The following is a 26,010-nucleotide window of genomic DNA, read 5'->3' as shown; positions in this document are numbered from 1 at the left end:
GAATTCCTTTATTTTTATTATTTATTTATTTATTTATTTATTTTTGACTGTGTTGGGTCTTCGTTTCTGTGCAAGGGCTTTCTCTAGTTGCGGCAAGCGGGGGCCACTCTTCATCGCGGTGCGCGGGCCTCCCACTATCGCGGCCTCTCCCGCTGCGGAGCACAAGCTCCAGACGCGCAGGCTCAGCAGTTGTGGCCCACGGGCCCAGTCGCTCCCTGGCACGCGGGATCCTCCCAGACCAGGGCCCGAACCCGTGTTCCCCGCATTAGCAGGCAGATTCTCAACCACTGCGCCACCAGGGAAGCCCTTGTCTTCTTTTTATTAATATAATTTGTCTAAGTGACTATGTAAACCAAAAGTAGTAAGCATAGATTATACAGTTATAGCATATGAAGTACTAACATATGTGACAATAATAGTACAAATCCAGTAGATGGAAAAGAAGGTAATTGTAAGGCATTTGTACTACAAATGAAATGTTATAATATCACTTAAGAATGGACAGTGGTAATTTAAAGATGTATACTATAAATCCTACCTCAAACATAGAAAAAAAGGCAAAGGACTAAAGCTAATAAGTCAATCAAAGAGACAAAGTGGAATCATAAATCATAAAAAGCACTCAATAAATGCAACACAAGTCAAAAAGAGAGGGAAAGGGGAACAAAAAACTTGTGGAACAAATAGAAAAAATAACAAGAATGTAAATTTAAGCACAACAAATAAATGCATTACATGTAAAAGTGTTAAACAACCCAACTGAAAGACAGATATTATTTTATACAATTGAAAAAACATGGAACAGTGACCTATCTGTGTTACCTTCCTATTGTGACTGTAACAAATTGCCACAAAGTTAGTGGTTTAAAACAACCACAGTGTCTTCTCTTATAGTTCTGCAGGTCAGACTCAAAAATGGATTGGCCAGCTGCGTTCCTTCTGGAAGCTCTAGGGGAGAATTCATTTCTTTGCCTTTTCTAGCTTCTTGAGACTTCCTTCATTTCTGGGCTCATGGTCCCATCCTCCATCTTCAAAGCCAGCACAGTAGCATTTATGAATCTTGTTTTCTGTGCTTTCATCATCACATTACCTTTCCTGACTCTGACCCATCTGCCTCTCTCTTAAAAACACTCTTGTGATTACATTGGGTCCCCACAGAGGATGTAAATAATCTCCCCCTCTCAAGATCTTTAACTTGGTCACATTTGCAAAGTCCCTTTTGTCATGTAATGTAACATATTCACTGATTCCAGGGATTAGGATATGGACATCTTCTGGAGACCCATCCATTATTCAGTCTACCACACCTCTACATGCTGCTTGCAGAAAACCCCCTTTAACTGTAAAGACAAATAGAAGTTAAAAGTAAAAGAATGGAAAAAGATGTACCATGTTTGCCCCAAGGAAAAGAAAGCCAGAGAGGCCAAATTAATATGACAAAGTAGATTTCACAGCAATTAATATCACTAAGAAAGAGAAAATCCTTTCACGATGAAAAGGCCTCTGTTTAACAGGAGGACATAATAATCATAAATGTTTATACATCAAATTATAGAGCTTCAAAAATGCATGAATCAAATTATGATAGAACTGCAAGGGGAAATAGACAAATTCACAATTATAGCTAGAAATTTCTATGCCTCTATCTCCATAACTGACAGAACAAGTAGATGGGAAACCAGTATACAGAAGACCTGGACAACCTTATCAACTTACTTGTTCTAATTGATTTTATGGGACATTCCACCCAACACTAGCAGAATGCATATACTCCTCAAATGCACATAGAACATTTCCCAAGATAGACTACATTCTGGGAATAAAACATGTTTAACTAAATTTATTATTTTCTTAACTTGGCTAGACTATCTAGTAAAGTTTATTTCCCCCATAGTGTGAAGCATCTGGTGTCAATCCTCAGAGGGAACAGCCTTGGGCAGGCAGACAATCATCTGGGATGGCAGTGGTTTTATCAGGTTTTTCTTGGTCTCTTTCCCTAATTCCTCTGTCAAACTGTCTTCCACTAATGGAATTCCAACCATTTGTTAGGGTCAACTAACTTCCAGCTGAATGCTCTATAGTTTTTGACAATGCCTTAGGGAATAAATTGCTCCACTAGGATTCAATTAAATTTGGAGAAGGGTAGATATTACAGGCAGTTTGGGGGGTTCTGATCACAGCAGGGCTCTTAAGCATTTCTTTTTCTGGTTCTCTCTCATAAACTAGCTGGCCTGCTGTTTAGCTTATTGCTCTTAATTAAGAAGAGTATATAATTGCTTACCAATGAAATGTCTAAACTGCTTACCACCCAAATTTCTTTCTTGATTACCACTCAAACATCAGTTGGTTTTGACAGAGGCTTTAGGTTTGGACTCCCCTACACTTTGTTACAAATAAAGTCAGTTTCTTTGGAGACAGTTTCAGAGTCTCTTATCTATGGATTTCCCTGACCCTGGGCAAAATCTCTGAGTTCCTGCTCCAGAGCTAGGGGTGAGACATTGGCCTATTTCTGTCTAACACCTCTGTTTAAAAGCAAGTTGCTGGGCAAAGGCAGTAGCCTCTTTTTTTCTGTTTGCGTCCCCTGAACCAGTATATCTGCCCTAGGAGTGAGCATTGCAAGTGTGATCAGGACTCCAGCATTCTAGGCCTGAAGGCACCGGCCAGAGATCCCCAACCAGGTGAATGGAGGATGGGTGGAGGAAGACAGGATCTCACTTCTTGACTGCACTCACCAGGAGTTTAGCCTCTGCAACTCAGAGCTGGGAATGATGAAAAATGCTAGTGGCTGCTCCTCTTAGTGTGGTAGTGTCCCTTGAATGGAGCTGATGGTAGGGAGATCTCTGTTACCATGGCCACACCAACCCAAAGTGAAGATTCTGTCACGATGAGCTGGGAGTGTGGAGAGGGAGCAGATAGTGGCTCAAGTACGATAGACTTGCACTGTTATTTCCAAAATTTAGTCATTTATTTTCTTGAATAAGTTTCTATTTATTTGCTGTATGTCCTAGGGCAATTTCCAGAGACATTAAATGGTTGCTGTTTAAGTAATTTACACCAGTACAGTTCTTCTGCTGGGGAGTGGGTCTGTAAAATTCCTAACGCTGCCATTCCAGAAGTTGAATTCCAGTTTTAAAACATTTTAGTTTAGTGTAATAGTATAAAGGACAGAGAAAGCTCTTTTCCTGCTTTATAGGAAATGGCTTCTCAAGCCTATAGCTAAAAATAAAGGTGGGTAAATATTTGCCATTTTTAGTTGAAATGCTCAGATCCTGCCATCAGCCACCTCCCTCTTCCTAGCCCTCTGAGAATGGCCTTTTTAGCACAATTGGAACCACTGTTCTCTATCCTTCTTCTCCATCATTTTTCCAGGAACCACGACAGTATCCCCAAAGGACTGTCACCAAGAGGCCACCAAAAATCAGAATCTATAAGATGTAGCTAGGTGACGTTTTCCAGGGGTTGAGGTGGAACCCTTGTCCTTAGGGCCTGATGAGTCTCAACTCATTTCTAGGGAGAGCTTAGAGACCAACAGACAGAATATTAAAGAAACTTTTAACATATCTCTCTTCTTCTCTCTTTCCCAATTCTTACAACACAAGAGAAACAAATTCATGGAGTAGAAGCATGTGTGTGCAGACGTATACCATGTCTTCTGGAGGTGTTCAATAAAATCACAAATGATACAAAAATATTATATCTTGGCTTGCACTGGTACTTATTACTGAAAGAGGAACACTAAAGTCATTCTGTTCTTTAAAGTCTGGATTAGAATATCTTGGACAGGAGGATATAGAATAAGAAACAAAGAGAATTTATAAACATGGTAATAGGAAGTAATTTCCTATTTATACCCATTCCCCAAAACCTCCTTCACAGAAAAGCACTTTGATACCCTCTGAGTGTTAAGCAAGAAAGAGGCACCATGGTACCTGCTCCAAATATATTAGTTTTTATCTGTATTTAAATTGTATTAGTTAAAATTCCATTGGTCAAATTGAAGAATAGACATGTATTTCATAAAGATAAACCATATTTGGCACATCAGACCACTCTCAATAACTTTCAGAGGATTAAAATCTTTCAGAATATGTTCTCCGACAAAGAGAAAATTATATTGTTATTTTTTTTAAAACTCTGTAAAAATGCCCAGTATTTGTAAGTTAAGTATGCGCACCTATGTAACTCCAGAAGTAAAGGTGAGATCACAAGGGTAATTTGGTAAACATTGTAAAAACACAGTATCAATATTTTAGTTATGTATGCAATAATTATCATAAAATTTATAATTTTAAAACTTCCTAAAATAGAAAAGGTTTAAATATTGATCCTAGCTTATGTCTTAAGAAATAAGAAAAAAATTAAATGGAATGCAAACCAAAAAAGTTATAAAATAGAAAACTTGCAGGCAAAAACCAAAATTTAAATAATTAAAAATTTTCTTATTTGAAAATATTTATAAAATTGGTGACCACTTAAAATGGTCGAGATAAGTGGAGAAAACATAAATCTAGCTATCAAGAGCCTTGTATCAGTACATTAATGTAATCCTTCTATTTGAGATCTTGTCTGTGTCTTGGTCCTGCTGGATCCAAGAACACAACATCCTCAGCAAAAGTCTTTAATTTTTGACTATGAGTTACAGGAGAGATATTTACTATCCCTCAAAATATTTTTTAAAATGTTTCACTTATTCATTCAGTTTTTCAATCACCACCCTCCTTGGTTTATACTATGCTAATGTTAATGTATTGGATCCTAGGGATTCAAAAATGAATATCTCCTGAAGAAGCATTCAATTTTATTTCCAGGAAATATAAATTAGATTGAAGCTAAACTTAAGGAAAGACTGTTCTTTCTTATTCTAATAGAGCTGAATCTCTAGCCAGAAAAGAAAAATTTGCAATTTTTATTCCCTATAAAATATTACTTATTTTTAATATCCCTATGTAGCATAAGCTCCATGAAGAGAAGAGCTTTATCTGTCTTGTCCTTTTCTTCATAGAGCTCAGACAATGATAGGTACAGAATGAGAATTGAGCAGTCAAATAAATGAATCTAAAACTTAATGTATATGAAATACAGATGTGTACAAATTATTAATTAGATGAAAGCATTTTTTTTCTTTTTGTTCTTTAATTCACGGTGTTTTAGTTCCCTGTTGTTGCTATAACAAATTACCACAAACTTAGTGCTTTAAAATAACCCAAATGTTTTCTTTACAATTCTGGAAATCAGAGTCAAAAGTGGGTTGGCAGGGATGCTTTCCTTCTGGAAAATGGGAGAATCTTCTCCTTACTTTTTCTAGCTTCTGAGGGCAAAGTCTATTCTTTGGCCCATCTGGTATCTTCAAGGACGACATGGTACATCTTCCAAACTCTCTTGCCCTTTCTGTAGTCTCCTCACTGTTTTCTGCCTTTTACCTTCCTACCTCCCTCTTACAAGGATCCTTGTGATTACATTGGGTTCACCAGAATCATGTACCCATCTCCAGAGCCTTAACTAAATCACATCTGCAAAGTCCTTTTACCATGTAAGGGAACATATTCATAGGTTTTGGCAGTTATAGGGGAACCTCTTTGAAGATTATTCAGCCTACCGATAGGATCTCTTTAGTTGAAGGAATCAGAACATCTGTTTAATTTGAGCTCTCGATGGGAACAGCTATTTCTATAGAGTAGCTTGGTTTTCTATTAAACTCTCCAATTTATGGACACATTCATTATCGTATGATTTCTCTCTTAAAAATGCAAAGCCACCTTCCTTCTGAACACTTAAGTCTCAGCTGAATAGACCTGATTAAAATTCCTGGTGCAGATGTGTTAACTTCCTCACAGAACCACAGATCCTGTGACGTCAAGGTTACAGAGGAGGAGACCTCTCTACAGAAGTTTCTTTTGTTCTGATAGCCTTTAAATCACTCTAGAGACATGAATCTGATGTCTAAACTGCAAACTACTATTACCTCCTCTGATACTGGAAGGGTTCATGGAATTCTTTTTTTTTTTTTTTTTAAATAATCTTTTATTTATTTATTTATTTATTTTTATATTTATTGTTGGGTCTTCGTTTCTGTGCGAGGGCTTTCTCTAGTTGCCGCAAGCGGGGGCCACTCTTTATCGCGGTGCTCGGGCCTCTTCACTATCGCGGCCTCTCTTGTTGCGGAGCACAGGCTCCAGACGCTCAGGCTCAATAGTTGTTGTTCATGGGCCTAGTTGCTCCGCGGCATGCGGGATCTTCCCAGACCAGGGCTCGAACCCGTGTCCCCTGTATTAGGAGGCAGATTCTCAACCACTGTGCCACCAGGGAAGCTCTGGAATTCTTACAATTGAAAAAAGAATCATGTAAAATATCATCTTCGTCTTATTTAGCACATCCTATGCCTAAACATACTTTGAGAAGATGAGCAGAAAAATGGTCTCTGCCCTCAGATGAACTTTACTATCTACCTTAAAATAGTTACTAGACACAAGTTAATTGTGCCTGGACAAGGACTCTGGTTATTACCTAAATCCATATGCCCCTACTTTATCAAGGGGTGTGTGAATCTTTCTGGTATTGGGTATCAATGCCAAGTTGGATCCTGAGTCAAGAGTCCTTAAATGTGTGGGTAGTTCCATTTCCTGAGTGCATATGTACTTGAGTAAATGGTCAGTGGTCCCCCATAGGGAGGGCAGAAAGACTTGTTTTCATTTTTCTTGTCCTGGAGTCTCAGGATCCTTCTTCCCAAGGACCCGGATCTCCTCCAGATGATGGGTTCCTGGTCTGAAACTGGCTCAGATCAAGGCTAGGTATTGGAACACTTTACTAGGGCTATAAATCCATAGCCTCCTCCTAAACCATCCTTGACTCCATTGATTTTTTTCCTCCCTGTCTCACTTGACCATGTTCTGTTCATCGTCTTCTGAGTTCTCTATGATCAGGCCTAGCAGGCTGTCACTCCAACCTTGCTACTCAACTATCACTGCTTCCACTTGGCTTCTGATGTGTAGGAACCAACACATGGCCTCCATGTGACATGGTCTCTCACCTCTCGTCTCTCTTGCTCAACACCACCAGGAGTCCAGTTCTGCAGTGGCAAGTCATCCCACCTACCCTGATATATTGCAGAGAGGTCAACATGGAATGTTTTAAGGATGACAGGATCCCTCTCACCAGTGCACATTCTTGTTTTTGGCTAGTTTTCCTTCTAACACCTTAAAGCTCCACTTCAGAGATAGAAAATGGAGGCCACTGTAAGTGAGATTTCAAAGATCACCAGAAACTTTTTACCTTAGTTTTGAAATGAATATAGGGATTAAAGAACCAAGGTCAAAATGAAAAGAAGATTAGGATGCAAATTTTGTGCTTTCCAGTCCTCTGATTCTGCCTTAAACCCTTCACTGAACTGGGTGATGTCATTTCTTGGAGCAAGGAGCAATTTATCATCTAGTGGTCAGTTTCACATCGCATTAGTATTGATTATTAGTATTATTTTATAATTTCTTTTTTATTTATGAATATTAAGCTTTCTTTACAAAATTTCAAATATAGAATATATAATGCAAACTATGTATCCTTCCTCCACCTGATCTCACCCAGTTTTCCCCAGAAAGAATGTTCCTAGTTTTCATGAATTCCTCTCTTTTTTCACAAAAACTACACTATACACATGGTTTGACACCTCATTTTTTCACCTTAAGATATATCTTGAAGATTGTTCTATAGTAGTATATGTAAACTCCATTGTCAAATTATTTAATGGCTACCTAGCATTTACTACATGTATGTGCTAACTTTGTATTTATATTACCACTTTTTATTAAAAGCAATACCACAATGGATCTCATTTTCATATGTGTGTGTGTATAATTGTGCACATGTATTTTCCTAAAAGTGAACATGCTATATCAAGGCATAAATACATTAAAATGTAAGAAATATTAAGACAAATTCTCAATAGAAATTGTACAATTTATACTCCCATATGAGATAGCTCTTCTTTCCATACCTTTCTAACATAACTTGCTATCAGATTTTTTTGACCTTTGTCAATCTGAGAAGTGAAAGATTATATCTGGTAGTTTCAGTTTCATTTCACTAATTATGAATAAGTTGGAATATGTTTTATTTATTTTCTGTGAACTTCTACTCACACATCTCTTTCATATTACTTAAATAAACTAGCTTTTCCTATGATAAAAGCTTAAAATATATTTTCAGACAGCTGTTTGTCCTTTGACTTTGTTTTCTTGACATAAAGGATTTATTTCAGTTTTATGTGCTTTTGTATGTATCTTATATCTTCTGGGCTTTGTGTCTTGCTTAGAAAGGACTACCACATTCTAAGATTTTAAAAAATTATTTGCAATTTCCAAATTTTATAATTTCAATCTTCATGTTTAAATCTATAGGAAATCTGGAATTTCTTTGCCATAATATATGTATATATATGTTGCCATAATATATACATATACATATATATGATATCTAATCTCTATTTTCTCTAGGTGTCTGTCAAGTTGCCTTAGACAATTTATTCAACAGTTGATTATTTCCCACTGATATCAAATAAAACATTTAAGATAAATAGTTTCTGGAAGTGTTTGTCTCTATCTCTAGACTAGGTAAACTGTTCTATAGCTTTGTCTGTATTGTTAGGACCCAGAGCTGCACTGGTCTGATGAACACAGCTCTAGAACAGGTTTTCATATGGAGTAGATATGGCTCCTCTACTTTTCTTCTGTATTATCCTGACAATTTTTAAAAGTATGTTAAGCATTTCCATTTAAACATGTAGAAAGGTAGTAGCCTACCTCTCTTTATAAAAACATAGTTTTACCACAGAACACATTACATTTATAAGTGAATTAGAGGAGAATTGACTTTAATATGTATAAATTATATAATTCTTCTTTTGTGACTTTCAGTGTCATGCTTGACACGTTTTTTCAAGGTAATTTTTACCTCTATTGCAAATTTAGTCTCTTTCTACCTCCTGAAACAGCAGGTGGCAAACTTTTTCTGTAAAGGACCCAAGAGGAAATACTTTATATTTTATGGGTCAAACAGTGTTTGTTGCAACTATTCAACTCTGCAGATGTTGGGGCATGAAAGCAGCCATAGACAATATGCAAATGAATGAGTGTGGTATTGTGCCAATAAAACTTTACTTACAAAAATAGCAGGGCAGATTTGGTCTATAGGCCAAAGTTTGCCAACCCTTTTTATAAAGTTATTTGTTTTCCCCTTTAAACTAACTAGTAAAACCAACATTTAATCTATCTAAAGTGTGTCAGGCAGTGATATCCTCTAGTAGGCACTTTTTATGTTTAAAGCTTTCTGAGTGAAACTAAAAAACATACATGTCAAAAATAGGGCAGAGCATATATCCATATTCTATAATTTCCTTAAAATAAAAGCTAATCCTATTTAAACAGTGAGCTCAGGCCCTTCAGACCCTGACCAATTAGTTTAGCAGGAACATACACAATTGCAGTTGTTTCAGTGGCAAGTGTGTCCAAGGCCCGTGCAATCCAGAGAGTCTTATCCTTTTTATTATTCTCAATTATATTTCTTAGACGATTCATCTCTTCTTTCATCTGCTCGGATTCATTACTAAATCCTTCAGTAAGCAGATCATTTTGAATCTAAAACAAAGGATTGTGGGCAGAGGAAAAAGCGAACTTTTGAAAATCCCCATTTTTTCAAGAGTCAGATTTTATATTTAAGAACTTTGCTAAATTGTCTCTGTTTGACACATATAATTATTCTCTCTTATTAGATCATCAAAGGACAATATTTGAAGCAAAGAATATCTTCTGGTTTAGACCTGGACAGTGAGAGGAAGGATAGTTCCCAATCTTACTGATATTCATACACCATTATGGCTTTGCTAGGGTTCTAAGTCAGGCATGAGGACAAATGCAATCATACGTTCCAACCAAAACTTAGGGTTGGGAGAGAGCCATTAGTTCACTTGCACAAATTATCAGTCCCATTTGGGATGGCATGGTCACCCATATCGTGGAAATAATGGGAACTTATAAGCTGATCAAGAAATCCCATATAAACACTTCTAGATGGGAAAGAGAATTCCCCCAATTCTATGTGGTGACACAGGCAAGCTATCCACACCTGGAGAAAACTACAGCAAGTTTATAAGGTGTCAGTTCCCCACACTTCTATATCTGGACATATCAGATAGTTTTAGGTCAGCATAGATCCAAATCAGGGTCTTTGGTGCTAGTAGGGTTCCTGACCATTGACAGTGATCTTAGCAAAACACCCAATTGCCGCTAATATTAAAAACACCTAGATGGAATAGTTACTTGATAATCCACGAAACCCTGAATAATTTGGGCTCCATGAGATCTTCCTAGAATCTCAGCTATAGAGAATCTAAAATCTTGGAGAGGTTATTTATATTCTTCAAGGACTTGGAGGGGCCAAGGTCATCCTGGACTCTCCAGGGTCTCAGTGTGGAGCAGAATTCAAAGATCTTTTGAAAAGCCAGGATTCAAAAATTTGAGTGAATCAAATGCAGTAAATGGCAGTAGTGCTTTTTTTTTTTTTTAATTTTGCTTTAACTTTCACGCATTCCTTCCTGATGTGCCAGGTCAGTGACAGTCAGGAACTAGTGAGGCCATGCCAGACTTAGCTTCAGCCTCTGCTCCAGCATCCTTTCCTGCTCTCTCAGAAGGTTTTTCTCTTTCCCTCTCCAGCTTCTCTCTCAGTCGGACTATGTCTTCCCTGAGGTTTCTCTCTTGAGCCTCCATCTGCTGTTGCTGCTCCCAGTGTTTCTGTCTTAGCAATTCCTGTTCCTTCTCAGCTGCCTCCTTCCTGACTTGCTCCTCTGCCCCATTAAGGTTTCAGAAAGAGAAGAAAGTAGCAGATCAGGCTCAAACTCTACCTTCTTGGGATCAGAGACCAAATCAAATCTGAAAAAGAGGGTGAGAAATCTCTGAATTCACCTAGTGCCACACCATCAAGAGCAGGTTTGAGAATATGATGGGAAGGGCCTTGACCGTCTGGCTGATGTCCAACCACAACTCTGTTATTTTCAGATTTAGCAGAGAGTGTATTCCACAAAAGAATTGGAAGCTCGTTATTTTGGAAAGATCTTCATTCGATCTGTCAGAGGGCATTGCAGGAACATCCCAACCCTGCTAAGAGTTAAGCCCTGCCCCATACCTGCTATGGCCTTCTCCCTATAGGTCAGGGCTCCATCTGCTTGCAGAATGGATTTCTCAGTTGCCACCTCAGACTGCAAGAAGCTCTGGAGCACCTCATATGCCTGAGGAATTAAGAAGGACCAAAGCACTTTAGATTCCTACTGAGGAGACTTGTTCTGTACAAACAAGTCCATCCATGTCATTTTTACTTTCTGCTTCAAATGCTCCAGGATCCTCCTACAAAGCATCCAAGCTCCCGAGTGTCACCAGAGACTCTCCCTATCTCTCTCCAGTCCCCTGCCCAGTGCTACTTCCTTCCATCTGCTCCAGGTATCAAGCAGTCAGAATTAAACACAGTTGTACAAACCCACAGTCTCATATATTTGCATGTTTACCTGGGGCTCTTCCCTTTGGATAACATCTCAACCTGAACAACATGTACAAATATTTCAACTTACATCCCCCTCTTTTTCAGGAAATTTTCCTAGACTATGTGCCCAGTGTGAAAGTCTGACTGTAATCTATGCAGCTGTTCTCTCCTACCACTTGCTAGTGTGTAAATTTAAGCAAGTTATTTAACCATCCCGTGCCTCCTAGTTCACATATATAAAATGTGGGTAATAAGAGTAGATGCTTCAGAACATCTTTTGGAGGATTAAATTTAAATCTCTAGAGAAAGAGCTTGACGTTATACCTATAGGCAATAACAGTTCGATATATATTCTTTGTATTTTGTATGTATTTTGATGTTTATTACCACCACCAGTGCAGCCCAAGATCACAGTTTCATAAGCGTTATTCCTCCATATACAATTGTCTATTTATTTGACTTCCTCTCTCACTTTAATCAGCCTTGAGTACAAAGATTCTGACTTTGCATCATAAATCCCCAGCATGTGGCACATTAAATGTCATGTTTTTGGATAAAGAAAATGAATAACTTCTGTTCTGTCTCTGGTGGATTTTAGAAATCCATACTTGTTTTGGGGGACTGGACATTTCTCCTCAGGGATAAATAGCATGTAATGGGCCTTGAGAGCTAAAGCTGTCATGATATGCCCATGCTCTCTCATTACCCACACCTGGTGCTGTGCTCTCAGATTTTCCGGAAACCCCCTTGACTCTATTATGTAGGCTCCCCATGCTTCCCTTATCCCTCACCTTCACTCCTTTCCTGGGTACTTGGCAATAATCCCATTCAAACCTTTCCTTTGCTTTCCTGTAGAGTTTGTGCCCTCCAGGAACAGAGAAAATTCCTGCTGAAACACTTTCCATTAGGGCCTTTGAAAGCTGATCAAGTTTAGCCTGGCAGTATTTGACAGATGCCTCTTCATTCTGCAGCAAGAAACCCTCCTTTCTGTTCCTTATGATTTCCTGCAAGGGAAATGTAGAGGGATGTCACCAGAAGCAAGGAACAGAGGAGATAGATTTCCAAGGAATCTGGTAGAAAGATTGGTCCAACTGTGGTCCTCATGAGAAAAGCATTCTAGTGGAGAAACACAAGCAATGTAGCCAGAATACAGAGATTTACTCCCAACCCTGAAATCTCTGCAAGACTATGGAAAACTTTCTTAACGTCCCTGGGCCTCAGGTTCTTCATGCATGAAATGCTGAGGTTGAATTATCTATTCTCTATCGTTCTTAGTAACTGTAGCATCCTGTGGCTCTATCTTCATTAAAACAATAAGACAACTAAAGAAGAAAGTAAATATAAAGAAGGATCTTGATTCTTCCAATCCAAGAACATGGTATATCTCTCCATCTATTTGTATCATCTTTAATTTCTTTCATCAATGTCTTATAATTTTCTGCATACAGTTCTTTTGTCTCCTTAGGGAGGTTTATTCCTAGATATTTTATTCTTTTTGTTGCAATGGTAAATGGGAGTGTTTTTCTTAATTTCACTTTCAGATTTTTCATCATTAGTATATAGGAATGCAAGAGATTTCTGTGCATTACTTTTGTATCCTGCTACTTTACCAAATTCATTGATTAGCTCTAGTAGTTTTCTGGTAGCATCTTTAGGATTCTCTATGTATAGTATCATGTCATCTGCAAATAGTGACAGCTTTACTTCTTCTTTTCCGATTTGGATTCCTTTTATTTCTTTTTCTTCTCTGATTGCTGTGGCTAACACTTCCAAAAGTATGTTGAATAATAGTGGTGAGAGTGGGCAACCTTGTCTTGTTCCTGATCTTAGTGGAAATGGTTTCAGTTTTTCACCATTGAGGATGATGTTGCCTGTGGGTTTGTCATATATGGCCTTTATTATGTTGAGGAAAGTTCCCTTTATGCCTATTTCCTGCAGGGCTTTTATCATAAATGGGTGTTGAATTTTGTCAAAAGCTTTCTCTGCATCGATTGAGATGATCATATGGTTTTTCTCCTTCAGTTTGTTAATATGGTGTATCACATTGATTGATTTGCGTATATTGAAAAATCCTTGCATTCCTGGGATAAACCCCACTTGATCATGGTGTATGATCCTTTTAATGTGCTGTTGGATTCTGTTTGCTGGTATTTTGTTGAGGATTTTTGCATCTATGTTCTTCAGTGATATTGGCCTGTAGTTTTCTTTCTTTGTGACATCTTTGTCTAGTTTTGGTATCAGGGTGATGGTGGCCTCATAGAATGAGTTTGGGAGTGTTCCTCCCACCGCAATGTTTTGGAAGAGGTTGAGAAGGATAGGTGTTAGTTCTTTTCTAAATGTTTGATAGAAATTGCCTGTGAATCCATCTGCTCCTGGGCTTTTGTTTACTGGAAGATTTTTAATCACAGTTTCAATTTCAGTGCTTGTGATTTGTCCGTTTATATTTTCTATTTCTTCCTGGTTCAGTCTTGGAAGGTTGTGCTTTTCTAAGAATTTGTCCATTTCTTCCAGATTTGCCATTTAATTGGCATAGAGTTGCTTGTAGTAATCTCTCATGATCCTTTGTATTTCTGCAGTGTCAGTTGTTACTTTTCCTTTTTCATTTCTAATTCTGTTGAGTTGAGTCTTCTCCTTTTTTTTCTTGATGAGTCTGGCTAATGGCTTATCAATTTGGTTTGTCTTCTCAAAGAGCCAGCTTTCAGTTTTATTGATCTTTGCTCTCGTTTCCTTCATTTCTTTTTCATTTATTTCTGATCTGATCTTCATGATTTGTTCCCTTCTGTTAACTTTGGGTGTTGTTTGTTCTTCTTTCTCTAATTGCTTTAGGTGTAAGGTTAGTTTGTTTATTTGAGATGTTTCTTGTTTCTTGAGGTAGGATTGTATTGCTATAAACTTCCCTCTTAGAACTGCTTTTGCTGCATCCCATAGGTTTTGGGCTGTCATGTTTTCATTGTCATTTGTTTCTAGGTATATTTTGATTTCCTCTTTGATTTCTTCAGTGATCTTTTAGTTATTTAGTAGCATACTGTTTAGCCTTCATGCGTGTATCACCTCACACCAGTTAGAATGGGCATCATTAGAAAATCTACAAACAAGAAATGCTGGAGAGGGTGCGGAGAAAAGGGAACCCTCTTGCACTGTTGGTGGGAATGTTAATTGATACAGCTACTATGGAGAGTAGTATGGCAGTTCCTTAAAAAACTAAAAATAGAACTACCATACAACTCAGCAATCCCACTACCGGGCACATACCCTGAGAAAACCATCATTCAGAAAGCGCCATGTACCACAATGTTCATTGCAGCTCTGTTTACAATAGCCAGGACATGGAAGCAACCTAAGTGTCCATCGACAAATGAATGGATAAAGAAGGTGTGGCACATATATACAGTGGAATATTACTCAGCCATAAAAAGAAATGAAATTGAGTTATTTGTAGTAAGTTGGATGGAACTAGAGACTGTCATACAGAGTGAAGTAAGTCAGAAAGAGAAAAACAAATACCGTATGCTAACACACATATATGGCATCTAAAAAAAAATAGTGGTTCTGACGAACCTAGGGGCAGGACAGGAATAAAGATGCAGACGTAGAGAATGGACTTGAGGACATGGGGAGGGGAAAGGGTAAGCTGGAATGAAGTGAGAGAGTGGCATGGACATATATTCACTGCCAAACGTAAAATAGATAGCTAGTGGGAAGAAGCCGCATAGCACAGGGAGATGAGCTCAGTGCTTTGTGTCCATCTAGAGGGGTGGGATAAGGAGGTTGGGAGGAAGACGCAAGCGTCAGGAGATATGGGGATGTATGTATATGTATAGCTGATTCACTTTGTTATACAGCAGAAACTAACACACCATTGAAAAGCAATTATACTCCAATAAAGATGTTAAAAATATATATATGTGGTATATACATAAAATGGAATATTACTCAGCCTTAAAAAGGAACGAAATTGTGTCATTTGCAGATACGTGGATGGACATAGAGACTGTCATAGAGAGTGAAGTAAGTCAGAAAGAGAAAAACATATAAATGAAATATTATAGGAGTAACAAAGAAAGAGAAAAACAAGTATCATATATTAACATATATATGTGGAATCTAGAAAAATGGTATAGATGATCTTATCTGCAAAGTAGAAATAGAAACACGGACATAGAGAAAAATCATATGGATACCAAGTGGGAAAGGGGGGTGGTGGGATGATTTGGGAGACTGGAATTGACATATATACACTACTATGGATAAAACAGATAACTAATGAGTACCTACTGTATAGCACAGGGAACTCTACTTAGTGCTCTGTGGTGACCTAAATGGGAAGGAAATCCAAAAAAGAGGGGATATATGTATATGTATAGCTGATTCACATTGCTGTACAGCAGATACTAACAGAACATTGTAAAGCACCTATAATGCAATAAAAATTAATTTGAAAAAAGCCTACAATAAAATAATACTAGCTTTTAGGCTCATTTTTTAATGAATTGATCTCTTAAATATAATTGAAAACAAGAAGTATAGTTGCAAAATGTTGTTATAGTAATACTGGCTTTTATACTTGGCCATATATTTACCTTTAATTAGGTCTTTATTTATTTCACTGGTGCTTCTGCCATGAAGAAAATGTGTATAGAAGGGCCCTGAGAAGATCTGAGTTATTCCAAGCTCTTAATACTGACTTTTTCCCTGCCCACCTTCATGTGCACAGTGCAGGGAACCTTAGGACCAGAGACATGCCTGCTGTCCAAGCCACAGACTGAGAAAATAAGGTTTTCACTAAAACAAACCTTGTTAACCATAAATACTTGACCCTTTCCCTTCTAACGTCCATCAATGCCTTGATAGCATCTGAGGTCCACCTACTCAATAGCCTACATTCTGCTCCTGGTGGAAACTCCATTCCTTAATTATACTTCAGGGAAACTGGGAGAAAAAAAACACAAAATTAGCAACCAAAAGGAAACACTGAAATACAAGAGCTCTTTCTGGTGGTCCCTAACCATCAATCCAACACTAACAGGGATAATCATCACCTTGTGCCTCTGGAAATAGGGTCTTCGTATCTAGGCTGCACTTCAGAGTCTCTGAGTTTAGTCATTCTTTCTTACTGTGTTCCTGACACAGTATGCATAGGTTAAGGCCTACAATTAAAAATTCATCTATTTTTGGTTACGTCTTTGCAATGAATATCTAAGATGGCTAAAGTGCTCCCAGTGCTGTGAGGATCTCAGATTGGATGTTATTGCTGGCATAGGGCAGCCATATCCTATGATGCAGTACAGTGGCTCTACCCAAAGCCAGGGAGGTTGTGGGTGGTGGAGGGTGACCGTCATTATATTGAGAAGCAAAGTCATCACCTTATCTAACCATCCTCTCCCCAGATCTAAGGCTTAAGCAGATGCTAAGAGAAAAATGATCAGTGAAGCCAATGCTGAGGGAAGACCTGGGACTAGGATGACCTTGGGAACACAAGACATGAAATGTTAAGACACAGATTTCATGCATCTCTTCTGTCTCTTGGTCTTAGTTGTTGAGAACAGCTATAGAACTAGTGATGAGGATACCAAGTATTCATCAAAATCTGAGTTTTTAAATTGACAATTCCAGTTTGATATATGACAAATCAATGAAATGTAATATATAGAGAACCATTTATAACATTCAAGGGACTGAAGGAGTTTGGGGTTCCAAAGGAAAACAACTTTGGATTTTTCTCCTTTTTTAGAAGTCATCAAAATCGTTTTGGCCACACAGTTTAAGAATCACCCTCTGTGCAGGGAAATTGAGTCATCATTGGGAAATTGATTTTTTTTTAAAAATAGAAATGTGCATCAACTTCAAAAAAAGGATGTATAAGTCAATAAAATGTCTATTTCAATTAAAATCAGTGAAGAATAATAAGAAGACCAATTTCTGCACTTTTCATGTAACTGTTCAAAAATATTCATGTGAAAAGACTCAGAACCAAACTCTGCCCTCAGGTGGCTTGCATAACTCCTGGACATGTCTACCACAGGACTTCATTAAGGAAGAAGAAAGAATTACTTATTTCCCAGGAAGTGCTGAGTTGGTTCTTCCCAATTTTCAGAATATACCCATAAAGAAGCTGCTCCATGGGGTGTCAGAGGCAAGCTTGGACCTGAGCAATGACTTACAGCCAGGAGACAACATGCTTGTGTCCCAAATTTTAAGGGTGAGACTGGGGGTAGAAGTAAGGCTGTCCATTTGTTTTTGAATCTCATTTTTTTTAGCCATTGAATAAATAAAGGCAGTCAGAGCTCTCTGAGCCAAGTATGGTCACTCAAAAAAAAAAAAAAAATGTGTAGGAAATCAATCCAATGTGGAGCCCTGGTTGAGAATAAGCAATGAGTATTTCCTAATGTATATACAGTGAGGAAACTTTAGGTCATGGATGAAGAAAATGCCTCCCAACCCTGCCCCCTCCAAAGAGCCAGGAGGAGACCCTAATCTCTCATCTCTCCAGGCAGAGTTCTTTCCACTCCACCTGCTGCTGTCCTGGTTATGTGACACAGTGTGAGGCTGTCACCTCGTACCTACCACTGGTCCAAATGGAAAAGCTGAGCTCTCTCAGAAATAAAGCCAGCATCTGAACCCTGCAGTATAGACTATCAGGCTACATTCTCCCTGACCTCTTCATTCCTCACATACCATTTTGAATCAGAAATTGGGAGTTTTGAGCTCAAGACTTTCTTTTGCATGCCAAAGAAAGTTGACAAATCACCATTTCTGCTCCACAGCTCTTCAGATCAGTGAGTTCCAGGAAAAGCTCCCAGTTGTTTCCCACTCATCCTTGCTCTCTGTCTTCCTCCCCATTTTTTGTTGTTATTTTATAGAAGTTGAAAGGAAACTGAGCAATATTTTTTCATTCTCACAAAGGAAAAAGAGCAAACAACTGAAACTGAAAATAATACTCATTTATGGTTTTCTTTTTTTGTTTTGTTTTGTTTTTGTAGGGACCACATATTTGGAAACAACGAAGCATAGAAGTAGGCCTTACAGTCATTTTTAAGAGTTGATTGGTAAGAGTGAGAATGAATTATTTCATATAAATACAGCTTTGCAGAAACAAAGCAAAACACTGAAACTGAAAATAACAGTAAGTTATGGGTGGTTTTTTGTTTGGTTGGTTGGGTTTTTTTTTTTGTTTGTTTGTTTGTTTGTTTGGTAGGGGCTATAATTTGGAAACAACAAAGCATAAAAATACAGGCTTAGACCTTATAATTATTTTCTGAGTTGATTAGAAAGACTGAGAATGAATTATTTCATATAAATACAGCTTTGTAGAATCTCTGTAATATTAATATGGTTAATATAAGAAAGAATTTTTTTAAATATTTAATTTGTATGTCAAGGATCATCATTTCTGTTTTTCCAGTACCCAGAGAGGCGCAATCAGGATGTGTCTGAGGAGGGAAGGAGGGGACAGAAGGGAGCAACTCCACACAGTGCCTCTGCGAGGGAACAGGGGTTTGGTCCCTAAGTCCTAGAAAGGACGTCAGCTCCCTTTCTGCGGATGACATCGGCTGCACTCCTCCTTCACCCAAGCAGGCCTCTTCGCTTCAGCCCTGCGAGGCTGCTTTAGGAGGAGCAGAGCATCACAGGGACACAACTCACGGCCGCCCCGCATCCAAACAAAGACGCTGAGCTGCGCCAGCAAAGCACCCTGCTTGCAACACACACCCTCGGTCCCACAGTCAGCAGCCTTCCCTCCTGCAGTGTGGGGTCTGGGCTGGGGGGTATATTTTTGTTATTTAACGGAAATGTGCTTGGAAGGTAAAGTTTCGAAGCAAGCTTACTTGGCGCAGGCGCTGCAGCCGGGGGACAAGTTCTCAGCCGCTCTGGCTCTACGCTGGGGTTCCTCTTGCGTCTGGTTCCTCCGGAAACAAACTCTTCTCTTTAGAAGCTGAAAAGCAAGCAAGTTATTATAGCCATCCTGTTATGGGTGAGGTTTATAAGAAACGAAATCGAAAGGACACGCGCTTCTCCTGGGTTTAATTGTTACAGGCTTTTATCTTTTTTAACCGAGGCGAGAGACCCCAGAGTGCGGGCGAAATCCAGGCCAGCCCCTCCTCCACTGCTGGCTTAGGTGTCCTTGACACCACAGTGGGGACAGAGCAGAAGGTGTGAATGTGAGCAAAGTAGCAGTGGGCTGAGATCGTTCAGCAGCCTGTCTCTCAGGGGTACTTCTGGTGGGAGGCAATCAGGATTTTTTTGGTTTCAATTTTTTGCTTTGAATCTCTTTTCATTTCTCTCTATTTTTAAAGTACTCTTGTTATTAACATAAGTACTTTTTCATTAACAATAAGTGTGTGCTTCCATGTCCTGGCTATTGTAAATAGTGCTGCAATGAACATTGTGGTACATGACTCTTTTTGAACTATGGTTTTCTCAGGGTATATGCCCAGTAGTGGGATTGCTGGGTCGTATGGTAGTTCTATTTTTAGCTTTTTAAGGAACCTCCATACTGTTCTCCATAGTGGCTGTATCAATTAACATTCCCACCAACAGTGCAAGAGGGTTCCCTTTTCTCCACGCCCTCTCCAGCATTTATTGTTTGTAGATTTTTTGATGATGGCCATTCTGGCTGGTATGAGGTGATACCTCATTGTAGTTTTGATTTGCATTTCTCTAATGATTAGTGATGTTGAGCATCTTTTCATGTGTTTGTTGGCAATCTGTATATCTTCTTTGTAGAAATGTCTATTTAGGTCTTCTGCCCATTTTTGGATTGGGTTGTTTGTTTCTTTAAGATTGAGCTGCATGAGCTGCTTGTAAGTTTTGGAGATTAATCCTTTGTCAGTTGCTTCATTTGCAAATATTTTCTCCCATTCTGAGGGTTGGCTTTTCGTCTTGTTTATGGTTTCCTTTGCTGTGCAAAAGCTTTTAAGTTTCATTAGGTCCCATTTGTTTATTTTTGTTTTTATTTCCATTTCTCGTGGGTCAAAAAGGATCTTGTGATTTATGTCATAGAGTGTTCTGCCTATGTTTTCCTCTAACAGTTTTATAGGGTGGGAGGGAGACGCAAAAGGGAGGAGATATGGGGATATATGTATATGTATAGCTGATTCACTTTGTTATAAAACAGAAACTAACACACCATCGTAAAGCAATTATACTCCAATAAAGATGTTAAAAAAAAAAGTATATATATGAAACTCCTAATTTTATGCCCAGAAATAATCACTACTATTTTGTAACATACTCTTGCATTTATATTTTTGTGGCGGATCTATGGGGGATTATGGAGGTCTGGAGGTTATATGTCTTGAGTGTTTCAAATAAAATAATATAAAGGTACAAATTCACAAGAGAATGTTTACTCAAAATGAGTAAAGAAATCATAATCATCAACAAATTTTTTTAATTTTTAAAATTTTATTTTATTTATTTTTTTATACAGCAGGTTCTTATTAGTTATTCATTTTATACATATTACTGTATATATGTCAATCCTAACCTCCCAATTCATCACACCACCAGCACCCCCCTACCACCACTTTCCCCACTTGGTGTCCATATGTTTGTTCTCTACATCTGTGTCTTTATTTCTGCCCTGCAAACTGGTTCATCTGTACCATTTTTCTAGGTTCCACATATATGAGTTAATATACGATATTTGTTTTTCTCTTTCTGACTTCACTCTGTATGACAGTCTCTAGATCCATTCACGTCTCTACAAATGACCCAATTTCGTTCCATTTTATGGCTGAGTAATATTCCATTGTATAAATGTACCACATCTTCTTTATCCATTCGTCTGTCAATGGGCATTTAGGTTGCTTCCATGACCTGGCTATTGTAAATAGTGCTGCAATGAACATTGACGTGCATGTGTCTTTTTGAATTATGGTTTTCTCTGGGTATATGCCCAGTAGTGGGATTGCTGAGTCATACAGTAATTCTATTTTTAGTTTTTTAAGGAACATCCATACTGTTCTCCATACTGGCTGTATCAATTTACATTCCCATGAACAGTGCAACAGGGTTTCCTTTTCTCCACACCCTCTCCAGCATTTGTTGTTTATAGATTTTCTGATGATGCCCATTCTTACTGGTGTGAGGTGATATCTCATTGTAGTTTTGATTTGCATTTCTCTAATAATTAGTGATGTTGAGCAGCTTTTCATGTGCTTCTTGGCCACCTGTATGTCTTCTTTGGAGAAATGTCTATTTAGGTCTTCTGCCAAATTTTTGATTTCTTTTTTTCATTTGTTTCATTTTTTTATTGTTTGTTTGTTTTAATATTGAGCTGCATGAGCTGCTTGTAAATTTTGGAGATTAATCCTTTGTCCGCTGATTCGCTTGCAAATATTTTCTCTCATTCTGAGGGTTGTCTTTTCGTCTTGTTTGTAGTTTCCTTTGCTTGAAAAAGCTTTTAAGTCTCATTAGGTCCCATTTGTTAATTTTTGTTTTTATTTCCATTACTCTAGGAGGTGGATCAAAAAATATCTTGCAGTGATTTATGTCACAGAGTGTTCTTCCTATGTTTTCCTGTAAGAGTTTTATAGTGTCCAGTCTTATATTTAGGTCTCTAATCCATTTTGAGTTTATCTTTGTGTATGGTGTTAGAGAGTGTTCTAATTTCATTCTTTTACATATAGCTGTCCAATTTTCCCAGCACCACTTATTGAAGAGACTGTCTTTTCTCCATTGTATATCCTTGCCTCCTTTGTCATAGATTAGTTGACCATAGGTGTGTGAGTTTATCTCTGGGCTTTCTATCCTGTTCCATTGATCTATATTTCTGTTTCTGTGCCAGTACCATATTGTCTTGATTACTGTAGCTTTGTAGTATTGTCTGAAGTCAGGAAGTCTCATTCCTCCAGCTCTGTATTTTTCCCTCAAGACTGCTTTGGCTATTTGAGGTGTTTTGTGTCTCCAGACAAATTTTAAGATTTGTATGTTCTAGTTCTGTAAAAAATGCCATTGGTAATTTGATAGGGATTACATTGAATCTGTAGATTGCTTTGGGTAATATAGTCATTTTCACAATATTGATTCTTCCAATCCAAGAACATGGTATATCTCTCCATCTGTTGGTATCATCTTTAATTTCTTTCATCAATGTCTTATAGTTTTCTGCATACAAGTCTTTTGTCTCCCTGGATAGGTTTGTTCCTAGGTATTTTATTCTTTTTGTTGCAATGGTAAATGGAAGTGTTTGCTTAATTTCTCTTTCAGATTTTTCATCATTAGTGTATAGGAATGCAAGAGACTTCTGTGCATTAATTTTGTATACTGCAACTTTACCAAACTCATTGATTAGCTCTTGTAGTTCTCTGGTGGCATCTTTAGGATTATCTATGTATAGTATCATGTCATCTGCAAACAGTGACAGTTTTACTTCTTCTTTTCCAATTTGTATTCCTTTTATTTCTTTTTCTTCTCTGATTGCCATGGCTAGGACTTCCAAAACGATGTCAAATAATAGTGGTGAGAGTGGACATCGTGTCTTGTTCCTGATCTTAAAGGAAATGCTTTCAGTTTTTCACCATTCAGAATGATGTTTGCTGTGGGTTTGTCATATATGGCCTTTATTATGTTGAGGTAGGTTCCCTCTATGCCCACTTTCTGGAGAGTTTTTATCATAAGTGGGTGTTGAATTTTGTCAAAAGCTTTTTCTGCATCTACTGAGATGATCATATGGTTTTTATTCTTCAATTTGTTAATATGGTGTACCACATTGATTGATTTGTGTATACTGAAGAATCCTTGCATCCCTGGGATAATTCCCACTTGATCATGGTATATGATCCTTTTAATGTGTTGTTGGATTCTGTTTGCTGGTATTTTGTTGAGGATTTTTGCATCTATTTTCTTCAATGATATTGGTCTGTAATTTTCTTTTTTTGTAGTATCTCTATCTTGTTTTGGTATCAGGGTGATGGTGGCCTCATAGAATGAGTTTGGGAGTGTTCCTTCCTCTGCAATATTTTGGAAGAGTTTGAGAAGGATGGGTGTTAGCTCTTCTCTAAATGTTTGATAGAATTCACCTGTGAAGGCATCTGATCCTGGACTTTTGTTTGTTGGAAGATTTTTAATCACAGTTTCAATTTCATTACTTGTGACTGGTCTGTTAATATTTTCTATTTCTTCCTGGTTCAATCTTGGGAGGTTATACTTTTCTAAGAATTTGTCCATTTCTTCCAGGTTGTCCATTTTATTGGCATAGAGTTGCTTGTAGTAGTCTCTTAGGATGCTTTGTATTTCTGCGGTGTCTGTTGTATCTTCTCCTTTTTCATTTCTAATTTTATTGATTTTAGTCCTCTCTCTCTTTTTCTTGATGAGTCTGGCTAATGGTTTATCAATTTTGTTTATCTATTCAAAGAACCATGTTTTCGTTTTATTGATCTTTGCTATTGTTTTCTTTGTTTCTATGTCATTTATTTCTGCTCTGATCTTAATGATTTCTTTCCTTCTGCTAATTTTGGGTTTTGTTTGTTCTTCTTTCTCTAGTTCCTTTAGGTGTAAGGTTAGATTGTTTATTTGAGATTTTTCTTGTTTCTTGAGGTAGGATTGTATTGCTATAAACTTCCTTCTTAGAACTGCTTTTGCTGCATCCCATAAGTATTGGATCATCATTTTTTCATTGTCACTAGTCTCTAGGTATTTTTTTGATTTCCTCTTTGAGTTCTTTAGTGATCTCTTGGTTATTTAGTAATGTATTGTTTAACCTCCATCTGTTTGCGATTTTTACATTTTTTTCCCCCTGTAATTTATTTCTAATCGCATAGCATTGTGGTCAGAAAAGATGCTTGATATGATTTCAATTTTCTTAAATTTACTGAGGCTTGATTTGTGACCCAAGATGTGATCTATCCTGGAGAATGTTCTGTAGGCACTTGAGAAGAAAGTGTAACCTGCTGTTTTTGGATGGAATGTGCTATAAATATCAATTAAATCTATCTGGTCTATTGTGTCATTTAAAGCTTGCATTTCCTTATTAATTTTCTGTCTGTCTGATCTGTCCATTGGTGAAAGTGGGGTGTTAAAGCCCCCCCACTATTATTGTGTTACTGTCTATTTTTTATTTTATAGATGTTAGCATTTGCCTTGTGTTTGAAATGCTCCTATGTTGGGTGCATATATATTTATAACTGTTATTATCTTATTTTTGGAATGAATCCTTAATCATTATGTAGTGTCCTTTCTTGTCTCTTTTAACAGTCTTTATTTTAAAGTCTATTTTATCTGATATGAGTATTGCTACTCCAACTTTCTTTTGATTTCCACTTGCATGGAATGTCTTTTTCTATCCCCTCACTTTCAGTCTGTATGTGTCCCTAGGTCTGAAGTGAGTCTCTTGTAGACAGCATATATATGGGTCTTGTTTTTGTATCCATTCAGTGAGCCTGTGTCTTTTGGTTGGAGCATTTAATCCATTTACATGCAAGGTGATTATCGATATGTATGTTCTTATTACCATTTTGTTAATTGTTATGGCTTTGTTTTCATAGGTCCTTTTCTTCTCTTGTGTTTCCCACTTAGAGAAGTTCCTTTAGCATTTGTTGTAGAGCTGGTTTGCTGGTGCTTAATTCTCTTAGCTTTTGCTTGTCTGTAAAGCTTTTTATTTCTCCGTTGAATCTGAATGAGATCCTTGCCGGGTAGAGTTATCTTGGTTGTAGGTTCTTCCCTTTCATCACTTTAAATATATCGTACCATTCCCTTCTGGCTTGTAGAGTTTCTCCTGAGAAATGAGCTTTTAACCTTATGGGTGTTCCCTTGTATGTTATTTGTCGTTTTTCCCTTGTTGCTTTCAATAATTTTTCTTTGTCTTTACTTTTTGTCAATTTGATTACTATGTGTCTCGGCGTGTTTCTCCTTGGTTCTATCCTGCCTGGTACTCTCTGCGCTTCCTGGATTTGGGTGTCTATTTCCTTTCCCATGTTAGGGAAGTTTTCCACTATGATCTCTTCAAATATTTTCTCGGGTCCTTTCTCTCTCTCTTCTCCTTCTGGGACCCCTATAATGCAAATGTTGTTGTGTATAATGTTGTCCCAGAGGTCTCTTAGGCTGTCTTCATTTCTTTTCATTCTTTTTTCTTTATTCTGTTCTGCAGCAGTGAATTCCACCATTCTGTCTTCCAGGACACTTATCCGTTCTTCTGCCTCAGTTATTCTGCTATTGATTCCTTCCAGTGTATTTTTCATTTCAGTTATTGCATTGTTCATCCCTGTTTGTTTGTTTTTTAATTCTTTTAGGTCTTTGTTAAACATTTCTTACATCTTCTCAATCTTCGCCTCCATTCTTTTTCCGAGGTCCTGGATCATCTTCACTATCATTATTCTGAATTCTTTTTCTGGAAGGTTTCCTATCTCCACTTCCTTTAGCTGTTTTTCTGGGGTTTTATCTTGTTCCTTCATCTGGTACATAGCCTTCTGCCTTTTCATCTTGTCTATTTTTCTGTGAATGTGATTTTTGTTCCACAGGCTGCAGGATTGTAGTTCTTCTTGCTTCTGATGT

General features: G+C 37.7%; 1 protein-coding gene across 3 annotated transcripts; it reads right to left on the bottom strand.

Annotated features, from left to right (window-relative positions):
* Window positions 1-312: 312 nt before the first annotated feature.
* Window positions 313-23,556, bottom strand: LOC309626177 (guanylate-binding protein 6-like). Of its 3 annotated transcripts, XM_082386718.1 has the most exons (4): window positions 12,312-13,383; window positions 11,170-11,272; window positions 9,466-10,831; window positions 313-6,318 (listed from the first exon to the last, which is right to left on the bottom strand). In XM_082386718.1, the coding sequence occupies exons 1-3, from the start codon at window positions 12,423-12,425 to the stop codon at window positions 10,596-10,598; spliced, it is 453 nt and encodes a 150-aa protein (XP_082242844.1). In that variant the 5' UTR covers window positions 12,426-13,383; the 3' UTR covers window positions 313-6,318; window positions 9,466-10,595. The 3 variants fall into 3 exon arrangements, 1 of the variants encoding a protein (XP_082242844.1); XR_014242984.1 differs by lacking the exon at window positions 313-6,318 and adding an exon at window positions 19,344-23,556 and having other exon boundaries at window positions 7,910-10,831; window positions 11,170-12,524; XR_014242985.1 differs by lacking the exons at window positions 313-6,318; window positions 11,170-11,272; window positions 12,312-13,383 and adding an exon at window positions 19,344-23,556 and having other exon boundaries at window positions 7,910-10,916.
* Between the last annotated feature and the right edge of the window lie 2,454 nt (window positions 23,557-26,010).

This window comes from Balaenoptera borealis (genome assembly GCF_965194805.1).
Source record: "Balaenoptera borealis genome assembly, chromosome: 1".
In the NCBI taxonomy this organism is placed as follows: Eukaryota; Metazoa; Chordata; class Mammalia; order Artiodactyla; family Balaenopteridae; genus Balaenoptera; species Balaenoptera borealis.
Note: the sequence above shows the minus strand (reverse complement) of the source record. Positions and strands in the feature narration are given on the sequence as shown.

What these genes read in the sequence shown, in the direction of transcription:
- LOC309626177 (XM_082386718.1), bottom strand. Translation starts at nt 12,425, where the DNA reads ATGGAAAGTGTTTCAGCAGGAATTTTCTCTGTTCCTGGAGGGCACAAA. An exon ending in TACCCAGGAAAGGAGTGAAG is followed by an intron (nt 11,273 to 12,311) that starts GTGAGGGATAAG and finishes TTAATTCCTCAG; the next exon opens with GCATATGAGGTGCTCCAGAG. An exon ending in TAGGGAGAAGGCCATAGCAG is followed by an intron (nt 10,832 to 11,169) that starts GTATGGGGCAGG and finishes TTAATGGGGCAG; the next exon opens with AGGAGCAAGTCAGGAAGGAG.